The sequence below is a fragment of the Sceloporus occidentalis genome, unplaced genomic scaffold, assembly GCF_023333645.1.
Source record: "Sceloporus occidentalis isolate IW3139 unplaced genomic scaffold, rSceOcc1.0.p SCAF_3, whole genome shotgun sequence".
Classification (NCBI taxonomy): Eukaryota; Metazoa; Chordata; class Lepidosauria; order Squamata; family Phrynosomatidae; genus Sceloporus; species Sceloporus occidentalis.
In genome coordinates, this window is record NW_028316983.1 from 202,983,490 (window position 1) to 203,002,453 (window position 18,964).

An 18,964-nucleotide genomic window follows, 5' to 3' on the forward strand; every position below is an offset into this window, starting at 1 on the left:
TGCATGTTGTTTTTGGAGTTCTATCTTGCCTTCAAAACATTCTGCTCAGAATGGAATCTGGAGCAGCTCTACTTTAGGCACGTGCTTGGCTCTATGCATTCAGTTACTGCCTTAAACTCAATTTTACCTTTCCCTGTGCCTTACAGACAAATTTTGCTAAATGTGGTTGAGGTATATTAAGGAGAAGCTGCAGAAATATGCATTCTCTGCTTTAGCCCTACTGAGCTTGGGATTCTCCACAGCTACATTAAAGATGGATCTGGGCTTGTAGCTCTGCAGGATGACAGAGCCAGAATCTAACATTATCCTGTAGCAGGCAACCACATCAAGAATTTTATTCAAGCTTTGTTGTTGTTGCTGTTGTGTACCTTCAAGCTGTTTCCAACTTATGCAATCTTAAAACAAACTATCATCTGGTTTTCTTGGCAAGATTTATTTAGCGAGGATTTGCCTTCACCTTCCTCTGAGGCTAAGAGATGTGATCTGCTTAAGGTCAACCACAGGGTTTCATGGCTGAGTGGGAATTCTAACCCTGGTCTCCAGAGTTGTAGTCCAACACTCGAACCTTGCACCAAACTGGCTGCTGACTAACTTTGTTGTTTGTTATTGACTGCCCCTGAGTCAGCCCAGAATCATGGTAATCCTGTGGATGAGACATCTCCAAGACACCCTATCCTACACTGTTGTGCTTAGGTCCTGCAGATTCAGGCCTGTGACCTCCCTGATTGAATCTAGCCATCTAGCATGTGGTTTTACTCTTTTCCTGCTACCTTCTACCTTCCCTACCATTATTATCTTTTCTAATCATGCCTTCTCATGATGTGGCCAAAAGTAAGACAGCCTCAGTTTCATCATTTTGGTTTGATCTGATCAGGCTTGATTTGTTCTAGGATTCATTTATTTGTCCTTTTGACCATCCACAGTATCCTCAGCACTCTTCTCCAGCACAACCTCAAATGACATGTTTTTCTTTCTGTTGGCTTTTTTCACTATCCAGCTCTCTCATCTGTACATGATAATGGGGAATATAACGGCTTGGACACTGTAATGCTTGGTGGTATATCTTTACACTTTAGGAATGGAAAGCCTTCTCTGTATAAAACATGCCAAGGAAGCCCTATGATAGGTCACCATCAATCTTGAATACACATAATAAAAATAAAGAGCATAATTCACCCACATAGGGACAAGTTTTACTTGGTCTACTGAGGGTCCTCGTTACCCAGAGCATAGCCCATACATGGCTCTTCTTATGAAAAGTGTTGTACTGGATTTCATTTACAGTAGCTCATTTGCAGCTGAGGGAGGAGGCAAAGAAGGTCCAAGTTCATCTCTCCAGAACACATTCCAAATATTTCCAAGAAGAAAACCATGTTAGTCTGTTTCAGCATAAAAAGGAAAGGGAGCAGGGGGAAGAAGGGATCTTCTTGCATCTGATGAGGTGGAGCTGAGTCCACAAAAAATGTGTTAAAATATATCAGTCTCAGAGGGACTGCTAGATCTCTCATCATCATTTTTCTTCTTATTTTCCAACTGTCAGAATACATTCCTAAATACTGTCCCTTGAGAATTAAAGAACAATTCACAGAGCTCCATAACTGTCAAGGTACACACAACATGGCCTCATAGCCCGAAAAACCCACAAAAAACTATGGATGCCAACCGTGAAAGCTTTCGACTTCACATTACACACAATTTGATACACAAACATCTGATACAACTGAAAAACCAAGTTTGGGACATCTGAAAATTAAAAGAGACCACTGATTAAAGAGCCATAAATATGCCCCAGCGTACCATTGCTACTAGTTCAGTCAGTCCCTACATGTAGACTCCAATACTGGATTTAAATGCAGCTGAGAGCAGGTGACCATGTGTGTGTGTTGGGGGATCCCAAGAATGGCCAACACGTCCACTATTATACCTCTTTGTCTCTCTAAAGTAAAGCACCTGTACCTTGATCTACACATGAACTGGACAGACCCATGTTTAAAAACAGGCTATCACTTCAGTATGGTTTCCCCTTTTAGTACTAATCTCTAAACTGGCTTCAGTATTGAATGGAACAGATTTTAGTATGGCCAGTGCATTTCCCATCAAGTGGATAATATCATAACATGTTTGTCCATCTTAAAAAAACATGGTTTAGGCCCCCTTCCAGCAAACTGCAAAATGATGAAGTAAACCATTCACAAATTTGAAGAGCATGAAAAAAATCAGCTTGCTCAGATTTTTCAGTCGTAAATGTAAAAAGAATAGGAGCCCAAAATGCCTTTGAAAGTAATGAAAGTAATGAAACAGCTGTCTTTATTAAACTTGTTACCACTCTCCCGAGAACGTTAGGGCATGTATTGCTTGCAGCAAAAATACAGCTCATTATTAGGATTTACTTTTTTCAAATATTGAAATATTTTTACAGAGCATTAACATGATAATTGTGAAGGCTATAAATGTTTTTTCCCCTCCTGAAATGTCTGCACACCTAATATTTTTAATTCTTTAGGCAAACCTCCAACTGTGTTAGCTACCTTGGGCACCTAAAACATAACACCAATTAAAACAAAATATATATCTACACCAGCAGAGGTGTTTGCTGCTGTGAATACAAAGCAGCAAGGATAAAACCAATTGCCAGTAGCACTCAAGGAATATGTTATTCTAACCCCCATGGTACTATATTGCTGCTTTGCTTCATTATCACGTTTCATAAATCTCATTTAACTTTCTCTTTTTTTTCAAAACAGCAAACATTAGTTAGACTGATTACAAACCTATGGTTGCATGTGGAAAATATAGCTTTTTGGCTTCTTGTATATCATCTTACTAAATTATAATCAAAATATCTGAAGCCCAGTTTCTTCCCTGTCCCCAAACATTTATCTGTGGTGGGAAATGGATGCATTATGTGACTCAGCTTTCCCCACAGAGAAACAATTTTAGTGCAAACAACTCAATTGGCAGTTACAAACATGGTGGTAGAAGCAAGTCATGTATCAGCAGTGGAGGCCCATCTATATGAATACATTGGCTATGGTAAAACACAGTGCAAGTTCAATTTACAGTGTAAGTTTATCTGACTTTGTGAAAAATATGTCCACATTTAAAAATGTCTAAGTATCACCCTGTATTGCATCTTGTTTTCTGCCTGTTTTGTATGTAACACAAAGCATCTGGGTCTCAGTATTAGAAAGAGTATGTCCACAAAAAGCTAATTTATGCCATATGGGAAGAGAGGAGTGAAAATAGACTCTTTAAAGTGTCCTCGCCTGAAACGATGTTTAACAAATAAACAGAATGTCTCCGTGAAGACTGTCTCCTTCCTTGGATTGTTGGACTTTCACAAATATTTTGGTGGACATTTGACAGACTGTAAAGATTAAAAGCCCCATGGCTATGAAAGAGCTCTGTTTCTCATAAACACTTTTCTAGATCTGTATGATTGTGTGTGTATGTATCGGGGTGTGGGAGGGATTGTCTTCCAGACACAGCAGCCAATGAATCTACTGGTCATAAACACAGTTACTGAAGGTGCATGTCACTGATGCCAGCCACTTCTGTAGTGTCACTAGGTGCCATCATGACGTATCTCCTTATAAGCAAATGCAAACAGTAACTCTCTCAGAAAACATTCAGTTTAACCCCTAGTCATCTCTTCTATTATTAAAATTAAGTTGGGAAGAACATTGTAAGTTATTTAAAAGGGGAAGAAGCACATCCAATGCAACCAATACTGAGAGGTATACGGACAATAAATAAAATAAAAATAAACAAAAAGCCAAAAATGCATAAAAGAAAGAAAGAAAGAGTAGCTATGGGAAGTACTCACTGGAAACCAGCCTTTCTTCAGTCAGATATCATGGTTCAGATTAATTCAAATTGTTATTCCAACTAGAGTAGATCCAATCTAATCAATACAAACTTGGTAAGTCCAGTTGACACTAACAATTATTACAGCATATTTTGGAAAGGGTGGTGAATAGGGTTCTCTGACACTCACTGATACACATCCCCTTCCTCCTCCTCACTGAGTGGGCTATCAGGAAAAGAAGACCTTGCCACGAACCAGTATTTTAACTCTGGACTTTTCACAAGGGAGCCAAACTGCATTAAATCATGATTAAATTGTGCTAATCATGCGATCAGGGGGAAGATTATCACACCCCTGCGCACTTCTCCCATCATATTCTGTGCATAATCAGTAATGGACACGTCATTGGGTAATAATGGACACTCACGTTATTACCCAATGATGCATCCATTACTGTTTAAGCATGGGACACGAACGGGAGAAGCGCGCAGGGGTGTTATAACCTTCCCCCCGATCTCGCTATTAGCACAATTTAATCATGATTTAATGATGCTTGCTTCCTCCATGTAAAAGAGCTCTCTGTCCACACATCTACTTGGTACAGGGACGTAGCCAAGGGGGGGGGGTGGTTCTTGCGGTCCGGACCCCCCCCTTCCATTAGAAAAATGAATGGTGTGTGCTGCTGCACCGCAGCACCCAAGCCCCATTATAATGGTGGCACTTAGTCTGGACCCCCTTCCTAAAATCCTAGCTACATCCCTGCTTGGTAAATGTCATTACAGGACTTAATCACAAAACCCACAATATTACAGGTACTTTCATTTCCTCATCCTCTAATGTGATATATGCCATTCTCTGTCAGCACTCTACATTGAGAAATCAGGCCAGTCTATGCATCTGAGTATACATGGATATAAATCAGACATTAAGAATAGGAATTCACAAAAACTAGTTGCAAAACATTTCAATCTTCCTATGCTTTCCATCTCAGATCTCAGACCAGAAGTCCTTGACGAAACAGAACAAACAGAAAACTACAAAGGAAGATTGTAAAGAGAAGCAGCAGAATTGGGTATCCACAAGCTCCAGTCGATCAACAATGGGCTGAACAGAGTTTTATGCCACACTATACATATCATGACACTAGATAACACCCCAGCCTCATGAGGGCTCTCTTGCCCATTTATGACTTCTCCTGTCTGGGTCCCAGCCAGCATCATACTACATTCCAATAACTGCCTTCATCTTTCACATGTTTATCTATTAACTTTGGCTTTCGGCAATATCTTTCCTCCAACCTTTGTCCACCTTATCACCATACCCACAGGTTTTGCATTTCTGTTTCTATTCACACACAACCTGCTCATTCATAGATATAGATGTCTGTCCCTAGGTATTTCACACCATTCATCTGATGAAGTCTAGAAAAGCTTACCAGCTTCTTTCAGTTATTCTCAAAGGTGCTACCAGATTTCTTTTCATGAAGGAGAAGGTAGGTCACTCTGGTCAGAGATCTAAACTGTGCACTTGGGCCAAAGGTTATGTGTGCCCCTGCTCCATTCTAACCCGTATGAGAAAGAATTCTGTCCTAAGTGATTTCCATTGAAGCCAATCAACAACTTCCATAAGAATACTTTAAAAGCACACATAAGCTTTTAATTGTATAAACTTAGCCCAAGCTCCCCCACTTTTGACAGAAAATCCTTACCAGAAAGTTGAAGACTTCAGACAAAAAGAAAGAAGAACCAGACTTCTATCCAAGAGAACATTATACATGCTCAGAAGTAAAGGTATATTATTCAGGGGAAAAACAATTATTAATATCATATTTTGCCTAGAAAACTCTATTCAAACTAAAGGAGGACATTACTGTTTTATTAGCACACCAAATTAAAAATGTTATACTAGTATACTAAGAATACTAAGTTAAAAACCAATTAAACCAAATAAATAGCAACCCCTGACACCACTGCCATGATTTGCCCTTAGACATAAAATAGAAACAGAAATCCTACCAACTGACATTTTGAAAAGCAATACTTACTTCAAATATTCATTTTAATAATAGACACTACACTGTAATTTAAGAACAGCAGAGATTACTGATTATAAATAATTTACTTGTCTAAATTGAAGGCTACATATACTGATGAGTTCCTTCAGTTTAGTTGATTTTTGTATTTATTCAGATGCCCTCACTTTGCCTACCTTATGCAATTAAATGCCCCAGTGAAATTCTAAGAGTTATGAGACCACAAGGGAAAATGGATTGTCCTATCAGGCACTAATTACAACATTCAGCAATTTAAGGCTTGCCTCCTAGTAATTAGTGTGAATTACTGAGTTATCATGGCCATCTTCAACTGATGAACTCAAATAGCATGTACTCTTTTGTGTTCACTACTTAACATACTTCACAGTCCATTTCTTCCAAAACATGGCTGTAAAACAATATGAACTTGGGTCGAACAACTATCGGTGTAAGTCTTAAATTATTTGTCCTTACATGAACAAGCCCACTGAATCAGTAAGAAATTGTTAAGCCCCCACATAGGTAAGTTCTATTGATTCAGCAGGTCTGCTTTAACTGGGACAAACAAGTGGATTGTGGCAGAAGTTTTTGTAATGATTACAAGGAGAAGCAGAAGAAGTTTCACACAATGGACTCTGGTGATGGTCACAAGGAATGTAAAGGCTCACAGTTCTATCTGGTACTGTCTTATAAATCTTACATTGAAGTAGAGAGAATTTTTCCTCACATTTTATTGTAAATCTATCTAATTTGCACTTTGTCAGAGCACTGTTTCCTTTTGGTATTCACAATTCCCCAAATTTGGTCCTCTAAATCAAACAGTGCATACAGAATTGAAAATAAAATAATATTCATGAAAATAACTTAAGAACTTGCATTATATTAATGTAAATAATTTTTAAAATGTATTAGCAAAATTATTTTTTAAAATCATATATTGGGAGAACTATAGAAAATTGATCTGTTCAACTTCAACTGTTGAACTTTTTAAAGTTAAATACATTTTCATGAATTTTCAAAAACAAAGTAATCACAAACTGATGTAGAAATGGGACAAGACAAACAGGACTGGTAAAATAAGAAACTGCAAATGACAGATTCATGAATTTCTACTCAAAATTATGTCCCACTAATTGGAAGCTGACTTATATTGAATAAGTCCCTTGAAGCCACTGATCACTACTACACTCAGAAAGGAGAGATGTAATACTGATGGGTGACTTCAACTATCCTGATATTTGCTGGATGTCAAACTCAGCCAAAACCTCAAGGTCTAGCAAATTCCTCACTTGCCTGGAAGACAATTTCATTGTCCAAAAGGGGGAAGAGGCAACAAGAGAGTCAGCCATTTTAGATCTGATCCTAACCAACAACGGTGACCTGGTTAATGGGGTGCAAATGGTGGGATCCTTATGTGGGAGAGACCATGTTCTCTTGGAGTTTGTTAAACAATGGAAAGGAGAAACCAGTCATAGTCAGACATGCATTCTAGACTTTAGGAAAGCTGATTTCAGTAAACTTAGGGAAATACTGGTGGTGATCATGTGGTCAGGAATACTAAAAGAGAAGGGAGTGCAAGGAAGATGGGAGTTTCTCAAAAGGAAGATACTGAAGGCACAATTTTAAACAGTTCCAATCAGGAGGAAAAATGGGAGATATCTGAAGAAAACAAGATGGATGACTAAAGTACTTTCAATGGAGCTAAGTTTTAAATGGAGCATGTATAAGAAATGGAAAAAGGGGGAAATCACCAAAGAAGAATTCAAACAAATAGTGAGCACATGTAGGGGTAAAGTCAGAAAAGCTAAAGTGCAGAATGAACTCAGGCTTGCTAGACAGGTTAAAAACAATAAAAAGGGCTTTTTTGGATATGTCCGCAGCAAAAGGAAGAAGAAAAAAATAGTAGGGCCACTACATGGAGAACATGGCAAAATGCAAACAGGGGACAGAGAAAAGGCAGAATAACTTAACACCTTCTTTGCCTCAGTCTTCTCACAAGAGGAAAAGGGTTCTCAACCTGAGGAAAATGGAGCAGAGGACACAATAGGGGAAATCCAGCACAGAATAAGTAAAGAGGCAGTACAAGAATATCTTGTTAATCTAAATGAATGTAAGTCTCCATGACCACATAAATTACAACCAAGGGTATTAAAAGAGCTGGCAAATGTAATCTCAGAGCCATTGGCAATAATCTTTGAGAAATCCTGGAAAACAGGAGACGCCCCAGCAGACTGGAGGAGGACAAATGTCTCCATCTTCAAAAAGGGGGAAAAAGAGGATCCAAACAATTATCGTCCAGTTAGTCTGACATCAGTACCAGAAAAGATTCTAGAGCAGATCGTTAAGCAGAAAGTCTGTGAACATTTAAAAGGAAATGTCATAATCACAAAAAGTCAACATGGGTTTCTGAAAAATAAGTCATGCCAGTCTAATCTGATATCTTTTTTTTATAAAATAACCAGCTTGGTAGATAAAGGGAATGCTGTGGATATTGCATATCTTGATTTCACTAAGGCCTTTGACAAGGTTCCCCATGACATTCTTGTAAACAAGCTAATAAAATGTGGGTTAGAAAATGCAACTGTTAAATGGGTTTGTAACTGGTGGATCAGCTGAACCCAAAGGATGCTAAACAATGGCTCCTCTTTATCCTGGAGAGAAGTGACCAGTGGGGTGCCACAGGGTTCTGTCCTGGGCCCAGTGCTATTCAACATCTTTATTGACTTAGATGAAAGAATAGAGGGCATGCTTATCAAATTTGCCGATGACACACAAATTAGGAGGAATAGTTAATACCCCAGAGGACAGGATCAAAATTCAAAATGACCTTAATAGATTAGAAAGCTGTGCCAAACCTAACAAAATTAATTTCAACACAGAGAAATGTAAGGCACTGCACTTAGGGCAAAAAAATGAAATGCATTGATAAAGGATAGGGAACACATGTCTGAATGAGACTACGTGTGAAAGGGATCTAGGAGTCCTAGCAGACCACAAATTCAACATGAGTGAACGGTATGATGTGGCAGCTAAAAAGGCCCATGCAAATCTAGGCTGCATCAATAGAAGGATAGTGTCTAGATCAAGGGAAGTAATACTGTCACTCAATTCTGCTTTGGTCAGGCCTCTTCTGAAATACTGCTTCCAGTTCTGGGCACCACAATTCAAAAAGGATGTTAAGAAACTGGAGCGTGTCCAGAGGAGGGTGACCAAAATAGTGAAAAGTTTGGAAACCATGCCCTATGTAGAGAGATTTAGGGAGATGGGTATGTTTAGCCTGGAGAAGAGAAGGTTAAGAGGTGATACGATTGCCTTGTTAAAATACTTGAAGGGATGCCACATTGAAGATGGAGCAAACTTATTTTCTGCTGCCCTAGAGAATAGGACCAGAACAATGGATGCAAGCTACAGGAAAAGAGATTCCACCTCAACATTAGAAGGAACTTCCTGACAGTGAGAGGTGTTCGACAGTGGAATACACTCCCTTGGAGCGTGGTGGAGTCTCCTTCTTTGGAGGTCTTTAAGCAGAGGCTGGATGACCATCTGTCAGGGATGCTTTGATTGTAAGTTCCTGCATGGCAGGAGGTTGTATTGGATGGCCCTTGTGGTTTCTTCCAATTGTATGATTTTATGATTCTATGATTCCATCTAGTCCTATAGTGTCAATGGTGACTGACACAGCTCTGGAGCTATGTTACCTTATCTGACTCTGACCCTATTTAGATTTTTAAACTGGGGATTCCTATTGGAAGGGAGGCGGTAAGTACAGTGGTCCCTTGGTTTACTTGGGTCCTTTCTGGAACCCCCAGCGTAAGCCAACAACTGTGCATGCTCAAGTCCCATTCAATTGAATGGGGCTGGTGTTCGTGGTGCGGGAGAGCACATGCGCAGTGGGTGCGCGCACCGTTCTTTCTCCCGTCTCGCAGCTTCCGTGTAAGCAGGAAGCCGTGTATGGGGCGCCCGCCCATAGTGTGGGTGCACTGTACTGTGCAAAAGGAAATTTCCAGTACCTGTTTTAGAACATTTTTTTTCTCTTGCTGGGCAATAGACGCCAGATGGTGCCAGGAGTGTCCTCATGTTCAATACATGGCTGAGAGTCAGAACTCTGCCTGACATCATCTGGCAACCATTTCACAGCTGGTGAAGGAGGAGGAGCCATCATCCACCTGGACCTCCTGTTTAAGTACATCAGAGAAGTTTTCTGCTCCACCAGCACTGAATAGAATCTTGTCCAAGATCAGATGAGATTGGGTGCGTTCAGAGTGGTACAGAGTTCAATTGGGCTTATTCCCTCAGATAAGCATAGACAGGATTCCAGTGTTAGAATCTATTTAGGATAAAAACTAAATAGTAAAGGGAATGCTAGTGCTCACCTTGACCAGTTCTGTATAGCCTGTTTCCTTTGCTGTCCACCAGGGCTGGGCCTTTAAACCTTTGACATTGTATAGAGAGCGCTGCCAGACAGATGCAAAGTGCCCCCGTTGATGTCCAAGTTCATACCATTTATATGCCTAGAAGATTGAAATATATCAGTAATTAGTTTGCATCAGTTATACCTCAGAAAAAAGGATAACAGATTAATTACAACTATAGTAATCTAGCAATTTCTTCATGGATTGTAATGATGTATGAAAAGTAAAGATTCAAGTGATCTCTAGAGCATAGATTTACAGAGTTTGAAGGGCTCCCATAGGCTAACCACCCCCTCCACCTGCTCAGTGCAGGATATCAAGCTAGAGTATCACTGACAATGCCATAATCACAAAAAGTCAACACGGGTTTCAGAGAAAGAAGTCATGCCAGACAAATCTAATCGCTTTTTTTCATAAAATTATCAGCTTGTTAGATGAAGGGAATGCTGTGGATATAGTATATCTTGATTTCAGTAAGGCTTTTGACAGGGTTCCCCATGACATTCTTGCAAACAAGCTAGTGAAATGTGGGCTAGACAATGTAATTGTTACATGGATTTGTAACTGGTTGGCCGGCCAAACCCAAAAGGTGCTCAATAATGGCTCCTTTTCATCCTGGAGAGAAGTGACCAGTGGGGTCCCACAGGGTTCTGTTCTGGGCCCAGTGCTGTTCAACATCTTTATCAATGACTTGGATGCCAGAATTTAGGGTATACTTATCAGATTTGCAGATGACACCAAATCAGGAGGAGTAGCTAATACCCCTGAGGACAGGATCAAACTTCAGAAAGCTGGGTCAAAGCTAACAAAATGAATTTCAACACAGAGAAATGTAAGGTACTGCACTTAGGATGGAAAAATGAAATGAACAAATATAGGATAGGTGACACCTGGCTGAATGAGACGACATGTGAAAGGGATCTGGAAGTCCAAGTAGACCACAAATTGAACATGAGTCAACAGTGCGATGCAGCAGCTAAAAAGGCCAATGCGATTTTAGGCTGCATCAATAGAAGTATAGTGTCTAGATCAAGGGAAGTAACAATGCCGCTCTATTCTACTCTGCTCAGGCCCCACCTGGAATATTGTGTCCAGTTCTGGGCACCACAATTTAAAAAGGATGTTGAGAAACTGGAGCGTGTCCAAAGGAGGGCGACCAAAATGGCGAAGGGTCTGGAAACCATGTCCTATGAGGAATGACTTAGGGAGCTAGGGATGTTTAGCCTGGAGAAGAGAAGGTTAAGAGGTGGTATGATAGTTCTGTTTAAATACTTGAAGGGATGTCATATTGAGGAGGGAGCAAGCTTGTTTTCTGATGCTCCAGAGAACAGGACCCAGAACAATGGATGCAAGCTCCAGGAAAAGAGATTCCACCTCAACATTACGAGGAACTTCCTGACAGTAAGGGCTGTTGGACAGTGGAACAAACTCCCTCGAAGTGTAGTGGAGTCTCCTTCCTTGAAGGTTTTTAAACAGAGGCTGGATGGCCATTTGTCGGGTATGCTTTGATTGAGAGTTCCTGCATGGCAGGGGGTTGGACTGGATGGCCCTTCTGGTCTCTTCTAACTCTATGATTATATGATTCTGTGATTTTATGATCTAATTATCTGTAATGAGGCACTTCCTTTTTGTTTGTTGACAGTATAAGGAAGCCACATTTCACTGTTGTAATGAGTAACTTTTCCTTGTTACACTTGACAGATACTTTTGAAATGGTATTTTAAACAACTTTGAATAGATATTCATTCATAGGCATTTGAATAGATATTTATGCCACTCTCTTATCCATACTAGGGATTTTTTTTAAAAAAAAGTTAACAAAAGAGGGGTAATTAAATCACTTTTAAACATGAGAAAAAGTAATGACAATGAACTACATTCAGAGTAGAATGAATTACTTTTAAAAAGTAAGTTTCTAAGTTCTGTTCCAGCATTATGCTAGTGTTACCAGTAGAATTTTATTCTTCCTCTTCAGAGCCCTCCACTGTCCAAAAACCTGCTCCAGAGGGTTTTCCCATCACACAGAGCAGGTTTTATGATATAAAAGGGCTGCAAAGAGGGTGGATCACCACCATCCCAATTCTACCATCCCAATTCTGCTCACAGACACTGCACCCAGACAGATTCTGGACAGTGAACCTTGGGATCCTAGCTTCTGTTTACACATTGTTGTGTTGTTGTGTGCCTTTAAGTCATTCCTGACTTATATCAATCCTAAGATGAACCTATTGCAGGGTTTACTTGGCAAGATTTGTTTAGAAGGGATTTGCCATTGCTTTTTTCTGAGGCTGAAAGAATGTGACTTGCCCAAATTCACCCATTGGGTTTTCATAGCCCAGCATGGATTCCCAGTCTCCAAAGTTGTAGTTCAGCACTCAAGCTCTGGCTTTCCCATTTACACCTGCTGGTTCAAAACTAATAGTAAACATGAAACCTTTCCTGCTTGGAGCCCTTCAGAGGAAATTATTAATGTACTTCCATTTTTTCCAGCCCAGAGGCTAAAAAGTCCCAGTAAATCCCAACTTAAAGATACACTTTAAATTACCTGAGATGATAAAGCATTTTTATTACCCAATCTAGGGGGTTGGGGAAGCCACATTATTTGGGACATTTCATCTAAGAAACTCAAGATAGTTTATAGCAGTTATAATAAGAATGTAAAGGACCTTTTTGCTGTTGCCCCATTTTTTCTCAGAGCTCCAGCTGCTTAATACCTTCTGCATCAAGTATTTCGCTTTGTGCCTCATTAGAATTATACACACTAGGCAAGAAGCCAACATATGACAAGCATGAAGCAAAGGTGAACTTGAATCTTTGTGTGTGTCATTCTTCCTGGTTCCTCCCTGCAAGACATGGCTATTTTAAGAACATCACTTGGAACTGAAGGCCATCCCATAAATCCAAAGGAGACCTGAGATGCCTTGTTCATGAAATAACAATGTGTTGATATAATACTTGGGAGTATTTTTGGTGTTTGCAAATTTGTGCAGAGATCTACTGGGTTCCATTGATTTTTGGCAGGTCAGGCAAAAAATAGTAATAGGATGCATCTAATGCATGAACGATAATCATAATATATTTATTTCATTTCATTTCTCCCCACCACAGCCTCCAGGACTCCCTCAGTACTCCTGAAGATTAGGTAACCCTCAGAACAATATTGGATTTGAGACTGTGGGGTGTATGGAAGGAGGAGATCATGGAATATTGGACAGAGACCACTTGCACAGGGAAGAAGAGAATTTCCATTGCTTTAGTGTTGCAATTATCACATTGCAATCCAAAATCTTCTTAGTTTGTTCCTGAATAAAATTCACTTGGGTCCTTGATGGTGTTATAAATAGGATTTTTAAAAAAATCTTTAAATGAAGTAAATGGAAATAGCTGCATTGTAGGAAACTGCTTTAATTGCCTCTAAGCTACAAATAACTTAAGGCAAGTTCCCCTTTATCCCAGTGTGTATTGACTTTTTTTGTTTGTGATGTACTTGTGTTGGTTAGTGAATAGCTGTAGTTTCTGTATGGTACAAGGGATTTATTGCATTGGGGATAAAACTGTAAGGAACAGGGGTAGTATCCAATTTCAATTAATTTAGTTTATGAGTTAATGAACTATAGTTTTGTATAGATCAGATGTGAGGAACCTTTGGCCTTCTACTCACAGCCTCCATGAAGCATAAATCTTTAGGCTGCAGTGAACTGTTGAGTAAAAGAAAGGTGCTATTTTGGTGAATACGAAGGGCCAAGCATTGAATCTCACTGTCAATATTAATCCAGAACCACCCTTCCTTACTCAGTTGGAGTAAACACTGGAATCAGCTTCTGTTACCTTGCTGGTCAACAGCAATATCTTTTATTGTTACCAGCCCACAAAAAGAATGCTGGAAACAGTCTTTAAAACTAAAAAGAATGCATGGAGGAAGAGCAAGGAATGCTAAACAAGAATCTGAATCAAAGTTAAGAAGATGTTCCAGTCTGACAGGAACTCTAAACCACTTGTCATCATTTTGAGAAATCTTGGAGAGTGGGTAAGGTGCCAGAAGACTGGAGACGGGTAAACACTGTCTCTTGCTTCTAAGCAGACAAAAAAAAAAAAAATAGTCCAGGAAACTACAGAACAGGCTGACCTCAATACCAGGAAAAAGATTGTAAAGGAGTCTGTTTACAAGAATCTAGATGACAATGCAGTGATTAGCAGGAGCCATATCTTCTTCTGAGCAGGTCACTAGATTATGGGAATGTTGTAAATATATTTTATTTGGATTTCAGCACAGCATTTGATAATGCTATCAAATGCTATTTTTTGATAGCACAATACTTTTCTTAGCAATTTCAATAAATGCAAAATAGATGGGAACACTTTCAGATGGATCCATAATTGGTTGAAAACCTATGTTGAAAGAGTCATCATCAACGGTTGTTCTTCAGACTGCAAGGAAGTCTCAGGTGGTATACTGCAGAGTCCTGTCCTGGAGCCAACATTCTTCAATACTTTTTATCAGTGACTTAGATGATGGATTAGAGAAAATCCTTATCAATTTTGTGGATGATACAAAGCTGAGAGCAGTAGCTAACACATTGCTAGATAGGAACAGAATTCAAATGGACTTCGATAAATTAGAAAACCAAATGCACACTTACAGGATTTGGGATACACATCTTAAGAGCAGTGCATGTCAAAAAGACCTTGGGGTTATTAATAATTATAAGTTTAACATGACCCAGTGCCATGATGCTGCATGAAAAGAGGAAAATAATGTTTTAAAGAACTGCAGTTTCCAAGCCAAGGGAAGTAATAGTACCATTATATTCTACACTAGTCAGGCCTCATCTGGAGTACTGTGTTCAATTCTGGACACATCATTTTAGGAATGGCATAGCAGGTTCAAAGAATGGCAACAAGAATGATAAGAGGTATGGGGAATGAAACATACAGGGGAAGGTTGAGGGGGTTGAACAAGTTCAGCCTCAAGAAGGGAAGACTGACAGGTAACACAATTGCCCTCTTTAAATATCTAAAGGGCTGTCACAGAGAGGAGAGGATGGGTTTGATCTCTACTGCCCCAGAGGGAAGTACCACATCTAATGGTTTTAAGTTACAGGAGAGTAGATTTCTATTGAATATTAGAAGGAAATTCTGGGCAGTAAGAGCTGTCCAATAATGGAACCAATTGCCTAGAGGAGTGGCCAGCTACCTATAGAATCATAGAGTTGGAAGAGACCGCAAGGGCCATCCAGTCCAACCCCCTGCCATGCAGGAAATCTAAATCAAAGCATCCCCGGCAGATGCCCATCTAGCCTCTGTTTAATAACCTCTAAGGAAGGCGATTCCACAACACTCCGAGGGAGTGTGTTCCATCAGCCCTTACTGTCAGGAAGTTTCCAAACCCTTCACCATTTTGGTTGCCCTCCTTTGGACACACTCCAGTTTTTCAATGTCCTTTTTGAATTGTGGCGCCCAGAACTGGACACAATATTCCAGGTGAGGCCTGATCAAAGCAGAATATAGTGCCACTATTACTTCTCTTGATCTAGACACTATACTTTTATTAATGCAGCTTAAAATCGCATTGGCCTTTTTAGCTGCTGCATCACACTGTTGACTCATGTTCAACTTGTGGTCTACTTGGACTCCTAGATACCTTTCACATGTAGTCTCATTCAGCCAGGTGTCCCCCATCTTATATCTAGTGCATATTATTTTTCCACCCTAAGTGTAGAATCTTACATTTCTCCATATTGAATTTCATTTTGTTAACTTTGGCCCAACTTTCTAGTCTATTCAGGTCATTTTGAATTTTGATACTGTCCTATGGAGTAATAGCTATTCCTCCTAATTTGTTGTCATCTGCAAATTTGATAAGTATGCCCCCAATTCTGTCATCCAAGTCATTGATAAAGATGTTGAATAACACTGGCCCAGGACGGAGCCCTGTGGCACCCCACTAGTCACTTGAAAAGATGAAAAGGAGCCATTGTTGAGCACCCTTTGGGTTTGGCCAGTCAACCAATTACAAACCCATGTAACAGTTATGTTGTCTAGCCCATATTTTACAAGCTTGTTTGTAGAATGTCATGGGGAACCCTGTCAAAGACCTTAGAGAAATCAAGATATACTATATCCACAGCATTCCCTTTATCTACCAAGTTGGTAATTTTATCAAAGAAAGAGATAAGATTTGTCTGGCATGACTTGTTTCTCTGAAACCCATGTTGACTTTTTGTGATTATGGAATTGCCATTTAAATGTTCACAGACTTTCTGCTTAACGATCTGCTCTAGAATCTTTTCTGGTACTGATGTCAGACTAACTGGACGATAATTGTTTGGATCCTCTTTTTCCCCCTTTTTGAAGATGGAGACATTTGTCCTCCTCCAGTCTGCTGGGACGTCTCCTGTTTTCCAGGATTTCTCAAAGATTATTGCCAATGGCTCTGACATTACATTTGCCAGCTCTTTTAATACCCTTGGTTGTAATTTATGTGGTCATGGAGACTTACATTCATTTAGATTAACAAGATATTCTTGTACTGCCTCTTTACTTATTCTGTGCTGGATTTCCCCTATTGTGTCCTCTGCTCCATTTTCCTCAGGTTGAGAACCCTTTTCCTCTTGTGAGAAGACTGAGGCAAAGAAGGTGTTAAGTTATTCTGCCTTTTCTCTGTCCCCTGTTTGCATTTTGCCATGTTCTCCATGTAGTGGCCCTACTATTTCTTTCTTCTTCCTTTTGCTGCGGACATATCCAAAAAAGCCCTTTTTATTGTTTTTAACCTGTCTAGCAAGCCTGAGTTCATTCTGCACTTTAGCTTTTCTGACTTTACCCCTACACGTGCTCACTATTTGTTTGAATTCCTTTTTCATGATTTCCCCCTTTTTCCATTTCTTATACATGTTCCATTTAAAACTTAGCTCGGTTGAAAGTTCCTTAGTGATCCATCCTTGTTTTTTGAGACACCTCCCATTTTTCTTCCTCACTGGAACTGTTTGAAATTGTGCCTTCAGTATCTCCCTTTTGAGAAACTCCCACTCGTCCTGAGCTACCTTCACTTTTAGTATTTCTGACCACGGGATCACCCTCAGCCTCAAAATTAGGTTACTTGTAGTTTATTACTTCCAAGCTCTGTGTTGGATTTATGGTAGACATAATGAGTGGCAGTGATTTAGGCTGGCAACAAACCTAAGTGTTGTTTTTGTGCATTCAACAGAAACACAGTAGTAAGATGCTGAGTGATAGAGCTCAGTTTACATCTATTTACCTTTTGCCTGTTAGGCAACGGTTATAGGCTTACCTTACTACCCACACTATCAAAAAGGTAGCAGAGCCCTTTGGATGTTGGTGCCCACTTTAAATTCATCCTGTTATACCTAAATATACTGAACTTACAGTCCTTTTTCAGTACTTTATAGGGAAGACAGGATTTTAAAAGGGAATTACTATAATCCATAGTGCATTTTACCTGGCGGTATAAAGGCACTCTTTTGTAAAACTGCTCCTATCCAAACTTTTCAAAACCTGAGCCCTTAAGTCCTAACTAGAGCTATAGATGATGAATGTGCACCATCAGTGATCATAATTACAAATGCTTATGTATTGATTTTTTAGCTCTCATTAAATCTTGAATTTCAGCATTCCCAGCAACATTTTTTCTTCAAGGTGACATGATAGATTCAGCAGTATACTTTTCTGTTACATTTTTACAAACCTATTTTTTGCTCACACTAACTTTGTTCATTTTTGCCCACAGAAATTTTTATCTACTATCCATGGATTCATTTATGACATAGGCATCATAAATTACATGAAAAATTAAGCTGGTGACTTAGACCTCAACATCGCCACATGTGCAGCTTTTCTTTTAATGAAGACCTGTGGATCAACTTTTACAAAGGATGTAAAGCATCAATTGTTTCATCCTCACATGTATAGATGAATAGTTACAGTAGTTTTTTCCCCTGGTGCAGGAGGAAAAATAAATATTTCTCCAAGGTATGTTCTTCATATTTGAACATCCTAAAGTGTTGTGGAGAAATTATTCTGTGGAGCCGGGGGGGGGGGGGGGGCACCTTTTTTGAAAAGAAAAATCATGTGTTTTTCTATGCAGAACAATTCTTTCAAATATTTTCGAACATGAAGCAGCAGGAGAAAATTCCACAAAACTCTCAATATCTATTATTTTTCCTGTTTTTCATCATGGTAATGAACACTTCCAATCCCCCCCCCCCCATCCTGTCCCCTAACTACCCACTGCTGCTCTTCCCAATCACCAGCCGAAGGAGATGCCAAAGAAAAAGTTACTGCTGAAAATGAAAGGTGGTTCACACAGCTCACCCTCCTGTCCCATCAGATTGGGTCTGTGGCATGAGAGTTTTTATGCTTTGCTCTACAGTTGTCCTGATCCACCTCAATTCCTTCTATTGATGTCGAAAATGAACTACTTGCCCCACCATGTCAGTATCTTATTAAAATGAAAAATTCAACCACATAAAGGCTATATGTTGTATAAAGTTTGGCTATGAGGCTGATCCCCACCTCCACTCCATATTTGAAATGGCTGACACACATCTGCAATGCCCCATCCCCAGAATGATAATTTTAGCAGCTGTTTAGCATCTGGCAAAAAGAAGAACCACATTTCTCCCAAAAAACATGAAAAGCAAAGACATTTGTCAGGTCAACACTTTAAATAGAATGTCCCCACATCCTATGTCCCAT

General features: G+C 39.6%; 1 protein-coding gene across 1 annotated transcript in view; it reads right to left on the reverse strand.

Moving 5' to 3' along the window:
- LOC149317363 (aspartyl/asparaginyl beta-hydroxylase-like) overlaps window positions 1–18,964 on the reverse strand; it is a 169,012-nt gene that overhangs the window by 29,849 nt on the left and 120,199 nt on the right. Inside the window, exon 25 of the mRNA XM_089517369.1 lies at window positions 10,214–10,351. Within this exon, the coding sequence (XP_089373495.1) occupies window positions 10,214–10,351 (138 nt within the window). The remainder of the gene's footprint in view (window positions 1–10,213; window positions 10,352–18,964) is intronic.